Genomic DNA, 12753 nt, shown 5'->3' on the forward strand with positions numbered 1-12753 from the left:
GGTTATTACCTTCGGAAAAGCCATCCGTCCGCCAACCGACTAACGACTGGGGTTCCTGCTTCCCGCAAGGTAACCGGAGGCGCGGAGTTGAGGAAACCTGCCTCGGTTTCGCCTGCCCCGGGAATCGAACCCTGGTCCTTTCGCCGGCGAGGAGAGCGCTCGCACCACGACAGGACTCCGATGTCCGGCACTGTTTTGTCGGACTTCGTTTTTTTTTACACTCCAGTAATTTTAAATTATCGCAGGTTTGCAAAACTTTCAATGGTTGTCCATTTGAAACCTTTCAAAATTTTGAACCCAAAAAGTATTAACCTTAGATCCTCCAATTCTCATGAATACGCTCAAAATCACTGACTGGACAATTCGAATAGTGTCAGTTGTAGTGTGAGAATGTTGTTCTGATGTTTTCTGTTGCACTTGACAGGTGCACACTTTTGTTTAAGCAAGTAGCTGTTAGTCTCCGATTTTATCTCCTGAAAGACCTGTTTGGAAAATATTTGGGTTTAAATTTTGATCCACCCATATGGCAGATCCACCCATATGTCCAGCTCAGAGCGGTTTGGTAAGGGAGTAGTTTATAAGTTTATAGCCAGACCATAAGACTGCTAGTGAATCCCCAGAATGTTTAAACTGCCTAATATGTATCATGTCATTCCTGAGGTCTATGGGGCAATCGGTTCCCACCAATATTCCACTTGGACACCTGTTTTAAAAAATATGTGATGCAGAGGTAGAAACAATCTGGTTAAGTAACCAGAAATATAATGCTAGAGGAAGGCAGGTGCCCTGTCATTCAGCGCTCAGATGTTATCTCGTTTGAAAGGTCCTATAATAACAACAACAGCTTGGATTTATATACTGCCCTCCACGCCGGATGGCGTCTCAGAGCGCTATATAACTGCAAGTTGTAGGATGTCAACATTTTCTGCAGTCTTCACCAATCTTAATATTCTTAATATTTTCCTTCCCATTTAGGTGCCATAAAGAATGGTTCAGCCAGTGCCGGAGACTATCAACTTCCCTGCAGAGGAAGAACGAATCCTTCAGATTTGGAAACGACTGGATTGTTTTCAGGAGTGCTTGAAACAGTCCAGAAACCGGCCTAGGTGAGAGGGTCATATTTGATGACATTAGTACAGTAGTGCTTTCTAATGCTAGAGTACTTTCAATGAGTAATCTAATGCACAACTTCTGTTGCCCTTGACAGGTACACATTTTATGATGGACCTCCTTTTGCCACTGGTCTTCCTCATTATGGGCATATACTTGCAGGGACTATAAAAGATGTAGTGACGAGATACGCTCACCAAAGTGGTTTCAACGTGGAGAGAAGATTTGGATGGGATTGTCATGGCTTACCTGTGGTAGGTTTCCAAAAAGTATTAACCTAATGGATATTGATTATTGTGTTTTTTTGAGAGGGGGTGGAGGAAAGAACCACGCTAGTCACATGTAAAATTATTTAAATTTGAATTTTTTATCATCAAAATCCATTTTTTAAACTTGGAATCTCATTGACTTTACAACAGGAATACGAGATTGACAAGACCCTGGGAATAAAAGGACCCGAAGATGTGGCAAAAATGGGGATTGCTGAGTATAATAAGCAGTGCCGAAAAATAGTTATGAGATATTCAAATGAGTGGGAGGTAAGTACATTAACCCATGATGAATTAGGAATAAAGGAAGTGTTAAATAGGTTTTGAAAGATGTAAACTCATCAATGTACCGTTTCACATTAACTGTTCATAAATATATTTTGTATTTTTGAACCATAGAATTAACATCAAAGGGGCCCCACTGTCTGTACTGGCTCCTTGAAAGTGCTGTTATGGAGCAGTAATGGAGCCTTCAGGGACTTTAGTATTTACTTATTTATTATATCTGATTTCATGTGCTATCAAATCAAGCTATTAATGGCATTCTAAATTATTATAAACCCAAAGTGTTCTTTTTTTTGTTTATTTTTATCACTAGACCAGTGTCACCAGATTAGGGCGTTGGATTGATTTTAAGAATGATTATAAGACCCTGTATCCTTCATTCATGGAATCTGTCTGGTAAGTCTTGTTGATAAAGTAACAGTAGACTTTATTTTTATTTAAACCATAGATCCTCATTTTGTCATGAATTTTTATTGCATCTGGAAATCTGTCCATTCTTTAGGTGGGTGTTTAAACAATTATACGACAAGGGTCTGGTTTACAGAGGAGTGAAAGTTATGCCATTTTCCACTGCGTGCAACACTCCACTCTCCAACTTTGAGTCGAATCAGAATTATAAGGTGAGCATTACTTTGAAATATGTATTATACTCTGATCCTGGGGGAGAGACATTTCCTCACGAACAACAGCAACTTAATAGTGCCCTCAAGGGATGCAGGGTAGCGTCTCAGAACGCTTAACAGTGGCGGAGCCTGACTGAATTATTGTTGTTGTTCTTCACGTACACAGGAATACGTATAAATCTTTAACAACAAGTGATTTGCTGTTCAGCCCTTCGCGCCTCTAGACAATAAAAACATGGAATTTGTAACCAAACTACAGGGGTGACTGAACACATAGGAAAAGAGAGAAAGGGAGCTTGTTTTGCACAAAAAATACTGTATCATTTTTGTTTCATAGTTAAAACTAGTGCCACAATTTTGAAGACATGTCTACTTACAGCGGGTGGCCCATGTATCATAAGGTTAGCTTCTGCTTTGTAGATGATAACCATATCATTACTGAATGAGATGTCGCCTGATTTGAGGTTGTGTGATTTCAAACCACGCAATTACAGAGATGCGATGATAGCATTAGTTTATACATTGGATCTTGGGGCCACATTGTGGTATAATTAACTGTTTTATCTTTTTCATCCTCCCAGCTTGTTTAAAATGGATTGATTTGTATTTGAGACACTATCCTATACGGAGACTAATTTAATTATATGTCATTAACATAACAGAAATGAATTTGGTTCAGTTGGGTATATGGAAGAAATAGCTGTATCTTCTATTGTATATTAGTCTATAAGGTGTTTTACCCACAGTTTAAATGCTCCTCATTGGGAGTCAGACATTTGGAACATCCTTGAAAGGTGCTTTAGAAATGTAATTTTGTATTGTATTCGCAGTTCATACACCTGTCTATAGATCCTATAAAGCTGCAATGATAGTTTTTGGTTGTTTAAATTTTTATATCTTGTTCTAATGTTTGCAGGATGTTCAAGATCCTTCTGTTATTGTGAGCTTCCCATTAGAGGAGGATCCCAGTGTATCCTTGGTTGCTTGGACAACAACACCATGGACCTTACCCAGCAACTTGGCTGTGTGTGTTAGCCCAGTATTCCAGTATGTGAAGATCAAAGGTAAATTTCACATCTGCTGGTGTGCACAATGGCTGTGAGACTTCTTTGTAATTCATTAATATATTTTCAATCAATGCGATCTTATGATCAAGAGCTCACACTGTAGGGAGTAGCAGATGGAGAACCCAGCCTCACAATGCTATGGGCAGCCCTGCTGTAGCTTTCCCCAAGAACTGCTATTGAGCCACACATCTGATTATGTCAGGGGATGAGGTGTCAGTCTGGTTCAGCTGATAGCATTATTGCCTCTCAGTCAGAAGGCTTCACAATCAGGCCCCATGTCTATGCTGACACTCCAGTGCAGTGCTTGAAGTGCGTTGCATTGTTGGAAGCGCTGTCCTTTGGATGAGACGTTAAACCAAAGTCCTGTCTGCCTGTTCAGTTAGACTTAAAAGATCCCATAGTGCCATTTGAAAAGAGAATGGAGTTTCTTCCATTGTTCTGACCTAAATAAATCCCCAAATAAATTAGTCATTCCCTGTTTGTTTGCTGTGTGCAAATTAGCTGCCAGGATTTGCCTACAAAAGAGTTATTACACTTTACAGTAAGTCTTGTGACACACTTTTGAGAGGTTCTCTCAGTGTGAAAGCCACTAAAACAAATGCAATGATTATTTATTGTTCTATTGTGGCCCTCAAAAGAAAATTATATATACTTTTCTTGATGTACCTTTTTGACAAACTTATTCAGTAATTCATTGTTCCATGTGTTTAAGATAACTCTACAGGAAAGATATACATAATGATGGAAGCCAGGCTGGTAGCTCTCTTTAAATCTGAGGAGGAGTACATTGTTCTGGACAGGTTAGTGCCGTTGCTATTTAATTAAAGTGTGATCCTTGTTTTAGTTGTGCAATAACGACAATGTCTAATTACCAATTGGCCTTATTTAGGCTTTGTCTACAATTGTGTAGATGTATGGAGGATATTGGGCTACTAAAAATGTATCTTTTATTTCTCCCAAAGATTCAAAGGTATTGCTCTGAAAGGCAAGAAGTACAAACCATTGTTTGATTATTTCTTAAAGGTAGGATTGATTCATTGCTTCGGGCTGGAATTACTACTGCATTAATGCTGATTATTGATGTGCAATACGTTCAGTCCATTTCACTACCAGCAAGATTTACGGAGACTCAACAAAACCTGGGCTATATATACAAGGGAATTTCACGCTGCTTATACAACTGCAAATCACAGCCAAGAATAGTAATTAATGTGTGCAACAATGTAGTGCTTGACATAACCTTCAAGGGCAGCTTTACGCTTTTTAATAAAACAACCAACATGCGCTGGTATTCCTGCCCCCCCCCCCCCCCCAATGGGCCACCTGCATTAATTGGTTTTATTTTGTGACAATCTATGAAGTGATACTTCTTCGTGTTTTTAATGAATAAAGTGAATCAATAAAGTTAGTAAAATGTGTCTCTCAATAGCTCTAATAACTCACAATTTTTGGCTGTGCTAATTAGGTACATCTTCATCTTAACTGTGCCAACTGTTCCATTATGTTCCAGCCCAAATTACACATTCAAGTGAGGAAATAGTACAGTTTATTCGTTCCAATCTCTACATATTTTGGCGTAAAATATGCAGAAACTTCCTTCAATGTTTTTAAGAAGTGATACCCCAAATATGATGGACGCCCACATTAGTGGTTGTGCTGTTATCACTCAAACTTCGCAGCGATTGCTAAAGTGCGTTTTTTGCAGCTATAGAAACTGACTCCTGTGACTGACAGCAGAAGTGGACTGATTGTTTCCTGCAGGAGTCAAGAGCATCTCATTCACATTCTGTTGCTCTCCACTAAATGCACTGACCTTGTACCAGTTCAGACTGTTAAATGATTTTATAGTGAATTCAATTCTGAGGCCTGAGTTTAGTCATAATGGACCTTGGTGTTTAATAAAAACAATACAAGCTCCAGTGGGGATTGTTGCTGGTACATGAGTTTATTCTGGCTATTTTGTTTTAGAATGTTAAAGTAACGAGTTATTAATTATAGCCAGTTTCTTTAATGCTGCTGCATACCTTGCAAAACTTTGAATTAATTTTTAAGTTAAATTTGTTTAATAATGTTAGAATATAACAGATTAGCTGGTCTGAAATTGGAGAGAATATTTTTAATAGAGATAATCACACTTAATTACATGATTCTAAAGAGAGCAAGTGTCAACACTATTCACCAGTCTAATTTTTCCATCTGTAGTTACACCTTTTCTATTAGTGGTAAGAAATTGTATAAAAAACTGATTCATTATTGTGCTTTAGTAAATACACTAGCATGTTGCATGCAGGGGGCTAAAAGTAATTATGCTATTGTTACAGTGCAAAGAAAGTGGAGCCTTCACTGTGCTCGTGGATAAATACGTGAAAGAAGAGGAAGGAACCGGTGTGGTGCACCAAGCTCCTTACTTTGGGGCAGTAAGTACATTTACTTAATGCCTCTCAGATTTGAGATCAGAGTTTCCTTATATTGGAGTCAATTTCACTTCTTTTCCCTGGGACAGAGTAGCAACTGCTGCTTATTTGCTATCTGGCCCACAAAGTCAAAGCTAGAAATGTTCTGTGGTTGAAGAAATAATCAGATTAAATTGGAGTCTCAGTCTGTTGTAAGGTGTGCCGGGTGTCTGACACTCTGGTTTTTGCAGGACGATTTCCGTATCTGTGTTGATTATGGCATTATCCAGAAAGATTCCACACCCGTTTGCCCTGTGGATGCATCGGGCCTCTTCACAGATGAAGTGACAGACTTTGCTGGACAATATGTGAAGGTTAGTGGTTGGGAGTTTTCCACTGTCCGGAAGAGTGTTTACTGTTTGTCTTTTTAAAGTTTGATTTCTCTATATGCCTAAATAAATAGAAACTTTTAAAAATTATATTTCAATGGATTTTTGAAATCAGTTGCCTTCACTTCATCTTGGAAGTTTTAAACGGATTCATGCAATACTTGATGTCGAGACATTTTTTTTCAGAGTTTTGATTGAAAAATCTTGCACTGTTACTTAAATACTTACCCTCTTAGGATGCAGACAAGAACATCATTAAGTATCTGAAAGATAAAGGACGAATGGTTCACAGCAGTACCTATAAACACAACTACCCTTTTTGCTGGAGGTGAGTGCCGTGATAAAGTGAGTAGCCTCTCGTGCGGAGAATTGCCCAGTGCAGCTCAATCACCTAATACCATTACAATATAGGCTTTTCAGTTCCTAAGGGTGGGCACAACCAATATAGTGTCCCAGAAAAGAAAAGGGCCAAATGACCTCCTGTCGTAAATTCCTTTGGTAAATTTGACAATTGCCCTTTCGGGCCACTAGGTGGCAGTACATCATTGAACATTGAGGTCCTTTGATTGCATTGTGTCCCAGAGATATAAATAGCGATGTCCTGACATGTCTTTTATTACTATAAAGGTGAATTATTTGAATCTAGTCCAGTTCTCCATTGGTATTCGGGCATCTGCTTGTCTAACAAATTTAACTGTTAATTTTCCTTGAAAAGTGGTATTAGTTCTGCCTGGGATTGCCTTGGGATCTACTGAAAGTTGCCTTTCACTTGCTGTTTTGTGATCAGTGAGGCCAACGCCTTGTATTAACGTAACTTGTGCTTTGGTTATGGAAAATCTTGGAAGTCGAGATTAGAAAACGTAAAAAATAACTTAATGTGTTCTTTTTTTAAAAAAAACGGATTTGAGGTTTGTAAATTTGCACAACTGTAATATTTTGTATTTTGTTAATTTTAGATCTATAAAGATGGAAAATAAATGATTAATTAAAGAAAATTAAAGCATTTCAGAAATACCAAGTAAAAGCACTTGAGCTCAGCGTAAAACACAAAAGTTTATTTTATAGCCAACGTTTAAACACACCACCGTATAATTCAGGTGGAGAAATGACAATTGAAGAATCATTAAATATAACATCTCATCAATGTGTAATAAATAATGCTTCTAGTTTTGCCTGTCCATAGTTGATCTGCTTTTGTTTCAATGAGGAAATGGTCTTCATATTTTTATTCAGTTGGTAATTTTATATAAATTGTATGACGTAAACGCAGTGGTTGTATATCTGGTGAGATGTATATGCCAATAAAATGCCTGGTTTCCCAACAGCAGTTTCACAGCTTAATGTCCCTGTTTTGTCTCTTTAGGTCAGATACGCCACTCATTTATAAAGCTGTGCCAAGTTGGTTCGTGCGAGTTGAACACATGGTAGATAAGCTGGTGGAGAACAATGAAAAATGCTACTGGTAATGCGTTGCCTGAATGCTTGGACTTTTGGGGGTATTTGGGGTCCACACAAAAAAAGAGCAGAGGGAAATTAGTGGAATGGTTGAAAGGCAGATTTAACGTTTTTTGTGCAGTGCTGCTTATTGAGAATCACACCTCATTCTTAATAATAATCCTTGCATTTGGTATAATGCCTTAGCACATCGGAAGGACATTTCAAAACACTTCACAGGATTTACTGAATTACAGGATATTTGGAGGTGACTATTTTATGTTAGTCGATTGGCGGATCAGTTTCTGGAGGATAATAATCCCTTCAAAATCATAAATACTAATAATAATTTAATCGCTCAATCCACGACTGTTTATGGGACACTGCTGCCGTGCTTTGCCCACAAAGTAAAAAGTGAATTCACTTTACAGTATATTCTTGGAAGCGCTTTTATACTTTTCGAAGATGTGATAAGGCGCTATATCAAATGCAAGGATTATTATTATTTTCACAGTGTAAAATGCTATAACGTGTTCTTTCTGCTGCAGGATTGAGTTTTAGGATGCAATGTGATCATTTTTCCCCATTTCTTACCACAAACATATTCTATTTCTGAATTAAGTTTCAGCCCTGTTTTCTTTTTTGGTTGCTGCATGTGATTTATTGCAGTATAGGCTAAATGAGAGAACTCTTCAACAAAATCCTCCCACCGGAATGGAGAAAAATAACATGCTTACAATACTATTCTTCCCTTAAGTGCTTTGGGACATACTCCCCACGTGAAAGGGGCTGGTTGTAACCCTGCACCTGAGCTGTGATGATTCCGCACCAGGGTGCTGGATTTATATCGTTCAGAGGAGACCACACTATGTAAACCCACTGTGACCGTTATTTGCTTTCAGCTGAATCTCGTGCGTTCTGAATAGCTCTTTATGTATAGTATTATTTATGGTGACATCTTGAATTTTTTTGGAGCGATATTTCTAGAATCCAGGTGGGGGGGAGAGAATCATCAGCTCATTCTCATGGGGTGGGGAACAGAAATGTTTGAGGTGAATTTTACACTGACTCCTTGTTCAGAGAAATTTGAAGATTGAATTGTTGCCCTCTTGAGTCACCAAGCAGTTCACGCAACCCAGTTGTGTTGTATGAAATCACGCGTTTGTTTCAGCAAGTTGCCTTCACAAAATCTAATCAAGAATCTTTCCAAAGCAGCTGTCCTACAACTGGAAATTTCTTTAAATCCTACACTTACTGACCATAGCTCATCTGTGGGAATCAAAGCTCTAATTTCCTGCTCTGCAGAGCTAGTTACTTCAGTTTTATATTTTCTTTGTGGCCTGGAATTAGTAATCGGTTTCTTCTCAATTTGTTCTCACATGGGAAGCCTCCAGCTGCTTAGAGAACTGTATATTTTGTTTACGTCGGGGAGCAATAGCTATATCCTAATGTCTTTAAAGTGGAGTCATGTGTATACATGTTCAATTCCAATGAATTCATGAATATTTAATTTGTTCTTGTTGTTAGTAAGTTACAAAAACGTGAAAGGAAAAAAACTGCTGAGCCGAGAAGCTTTCATTTCACTGTGTTTCTTTAAAAAAAACGGCAATGTTTTTAAAATTGCAGTATTTTTTAAAAAAACACAAAGCATAGACCATAAAAACATGGACATTCTCAGCTTGGGAGTTAAAAGGGGTCTACTTGGAGTTGAACTGGCTCCAAGGTGACATGTTTGGCAGCGGAATGTCGGAATCGCACCAGCCTTATGACGTCTCTAGTCCGGTTCCTGAGCCAGGCGGGTCTACAGTATTCCAGGCCATTGCTGATGCCAGCCCAGCCTGGCCCATCGGCAGGACTTGTAAGGGCAGACCAGTCATTGGTGGTGGAGAATCCTCCCACTCAGCTCCTGTTAACCCTGCAAGCCAAAGCCCTAATGGTGGTCCTAGCTGGACAAACAGTGGGTAATTCTGTTGTTCTGTGAAATAGAGCCAATTGATTTATGTGACCTTCATTCATAAGAACATAAGAATTAGGAGTAGGCCATTCGGCCCCTCGAGCCTGCCTCGCCATTCGATAAGATCATGGCTGATCTTCTGACCTAACTCTAATTACCTGCCCTATCCCCATATCCCCCAATCCCTCTATTTTTTAAAATATCAGTCTCAGCTTTGAAGATGTTCAGTGCAGTGGTACTGAGTGCGGGTTGTCTGGGAGATGGACAGCACATTAGATTCCTTTTTAGGGAGAAGGGACAATCTACTATCATCTCCCATTCTTCCTGCTATGATTGGTGCAATTTTAAAGAATCTGTGCATTTAAATGTCTAAATGTGTGTGTGTGTGTATACATATACACACACTTCTACCAGATACATTAACACTACACATTAATGCTATAAATAGATATATTTAAATATCTAAATGTCGCCCCTCCTTTGCTCCTTGAAGGCTTGTCTCAAGACCTTCCTCTTCAACCGTGCCTTCGATCATCAGTCAATACCATTTGGGTTTATGCCACAAGATGGTAGTGTTTAATGCCATTCATTTCAGCATTTTGCAAAACACTAATGTGCAGTTTTAAATTCCCTTTGATGTTTGATCTTTAACAATCCCAAGTGAACAGAAGTATACAAATATCCGATTGTATGTCAGCTAGGTATGTGTTAGAGTCTGAAGTGGGTGTGGGTCGATGTGAGGGGGGATAGAGATGTTCCAGTGTATTACAGAAAATTGTTGAATAATCTGAGGGCAGGTTTCATGTAAACTGCTCGTGTATCCTTATCACAAGGTTTATCTGCCAACACATTTATTACATTTATAATGTGGATATATCTAGTTAGAATTATTTGAATCAGAAAGCAAGGTTTTCTTACTCATCTTATTTGGTCACTTTCCATGACTCTGGCACTAGCTAAGTACTAGTTTAGTTTACTATAGTACCAGTTAATGCACAATCCAGTTGATTTAAAACCGTGCTATATTAAATGGAGGAGTTGAACAACACTACTCCGAAATTCAAGGTCGGGCACCAAAGATTTTACTGAAGTGTAGCAACTCAATTGTCCAAACAATAATAATCCTTTTCTTTGATATAGTGCCTTAAATATCATCCTGACGTCTCAAAACACTTCACAGGATATACTGTAAAGTGGATTGACTGTATTTTGTGAGCTAAACATGGCACTGAGTTGTGCACAGCAGTGTCGCACAAACAGCCATGAAGTGAGTGACCAATTTTTTATTTGGGATTATTGGCCAGGACACCGGGAAAGAGAAACTCCCTTCAAGTTGAGGGACAAGAAAATAGACCCCAAGTCAAAAGGTGAGCTGTGATGTTCACTCTCTTACTGAGTAAGGGTGGCAAAAGATTAGAAACCTGCCTCCTTGCCTGAGTCATTGTATGTGAAAAAGATGGCAGAGAGTAAACGAGAATCCTGAATTACTTGGGTCGCACCAGTCTCTGCCTAATCAGTGTTCTGCAAAGGTCTTATCTTTCAAGGGTTGGAATGCTGTGTCCATGTTAGCAGGCTGCTACTCCATCACTTGGTACATTAAAGTGACGCATATGGCTTACTCCATACAGAACCTACTGGCTGGATGTAGTGTTAATGTGTCTGGTAGAAGTGGTGCTGCTGAAGCATACATTTGTCAGAGATTTGTGACTGACCTATTAGAATTCTGTAGAATTTGGTCACGTTCCGTGCTCCCAATGTTGAGAGACATCTGACCTTGTTATGTGTCTCAAGCTGCACCCTGTTGTGCTGCTCAGTATATTTTAGTTTCAGCTGTGGTGGTGTTTAGGGTTAAAATGAGATGAGAAACCATCATGCAGCTACATTAAGGGATCATCTGTGAAGCTGCACGTCCATCCTCTGCAGAAACTAGAGACTAATTGAACAGGGTAGCTGAGATCTTTGCTATATTACTGGGACGTTGCCTGAATATTAATGGTGCAGTTTCTGGCCATGGCTGGCAGGGCTTTGGGGGAATCAGGTGAGGAATACTGCAGCACCAAACCGTGATGTCAAAGACCCACAAACCTGCTTGTACTGTATATCCATTTCAGTAGTTGAGATCAGCTGAAATGTGAGGTGATAATTATTCAGTTATGTCATCATCAGGGTGACACTTTATTTATTTAGAATATCATTGGCAGGAGACAAACACTAGGACAAATTTATCCCGTTAGCATTTTGCAGAGACGGCCCTTGATGTAATATCATGTCACTTCAGACATGAAGTACGTGATGTTACTACAGTTTAGGAGAATTGGTGAACAGATCCTTTATTGGGATCCTGATTTCTGCATCAATCTGATGCAAAATGCTTCAGTCTCGCATTCAAATTGCTGCAAATGTTTGGACAGAATACAACTCATCTTGAAAGTTGTTAAAAGCCATTGGAGGCTGTACCTATCTGAGTTAAATCTGCATACAGAGCAGTCAACTTGTCAAGTCTGCATGTTACTGGTGTTGCTTGTTGAAAAATAGATTATGTTAATTATAAGAGGCAAACATTTTTATGCCTTTAATCATGAAGTACTACACAAATCTCGCAGTATTATTCTTCTATAGGTCTTCAGTTCTGAAGGAGACACTTTGTTTCTCTGTGAGCCTTCATTACAGAGTATTCACTCTACATAATCTGGAATAATTGGTTTAGAGATACAGACCTATTGAATCTTTGGTTACACTAACACGTTTATAAGGTGAGATGTTATGATTCTTCACTATGAAGTTGGTAGTGCAAACTGTTACCAGCAGCTAGAATAGCCATGTTTCATTGGAGTAGTTTCCCAGGTTACTGAAGACTCCATTTTCCTCAGCTTGGCACAGCATTGGGAGCATTGTGTTCATAATGCAGTGTAGTTAGACATGCTGGGGATCATGCTAGATTTATTACAAACATATTTTGGGATTCTTGGCCCAAATGTTTGCCTCTTATTTTTAATGGGAGTTAGTGCTGGTGCAGGTGCTTTTGACCAAAAGGAGCTGTTATGTGGAATTAGCTCCATCCTTCAGTGTGTACAAATGCTTGATTCAGGATCAATCATTGTCTATCATCCATGGCCTGTTTCTGCATATGGAGAAAAGAGAAGCATTTTCCAGAAAGCCTTCTTTGTGTCATTGGGATAACGATTGTGTCATTGACACCGACTATCATTCATATTGTGTCCTTTTGATC

General features: G+C 38.9%; 1 protein-coding gene across 2 annotated transcripts in view; it reads left to right on the forward strand.

Annotated features, from left to right (window-relative positions):
- The window catches only part of iars1 (isoleucyl-tRNA synthetase 1), a 51087-nt gene continuing 38334 nt past the window's right edge, over positions 1–12753 (forward strand). The window contains exons 1-13 of one of the 2 annotated variants that reach the window (XM_007908887.2): positions 1–69; positions 976–1106; positions 1208–1364; positions 1530–1649; positions 1978–2060; positions 2167–2284; positions 3204–3351; positions 4067–4154; positions 4317–4377; positions 5676–5771; positions 5999–6121; positions 6373–6464; positions 7500–7598. In XM_007908887.2, the coding sequence (XP_007907078.1) occupies positions 988–1106; positions 1208–1364; positions 1530–1649; positions 1978–2060; positions 2167–2284; positions 3204–3351; positions 4067–4154; positions 4317–4377; positions 5676–5771; positions 5999–6121; positions 6373–6464; positions 7500–7598 (1304 nt within the window). In that variant the 5' untranslated portion in view covers positions 1–69; positions 976–987. Of the gene's footprint in view, positions 70–115; positions 246–975; positions 1107–1207; positions 1365–1529; positions 1650–1977; positions 2061–2166; positions 2285–3203; positions 3352–4066; positions 4155–4316; positions 4378–5675; positions 5772–5998; positions 6122–6372; positions 6465–7499; positions 7599–12753 lie in introns of those variants that run through there. The other variant, XM_007908888.2, reaches the window with a different exon arrangement.

This window comes from Callorhinchus milii, unplaced genomic scaffold, assembly GCF_018977255.1.
Source record: "Callorhinchus milii isolate IMCB2004 unplaced genomic scaffold, IMCB_Cmil_1.0 Scaffold12, whole genome shotgun sequence".
In the NCBI taxonomy this organism is placed as follows: domain Eukaryota; kingdom Metazoa; phylum Chordata; class Chondrichthyes; order Chimaeriformes; family Callorhinchidae; genus Callorhinchus; species Callorhinchus milii.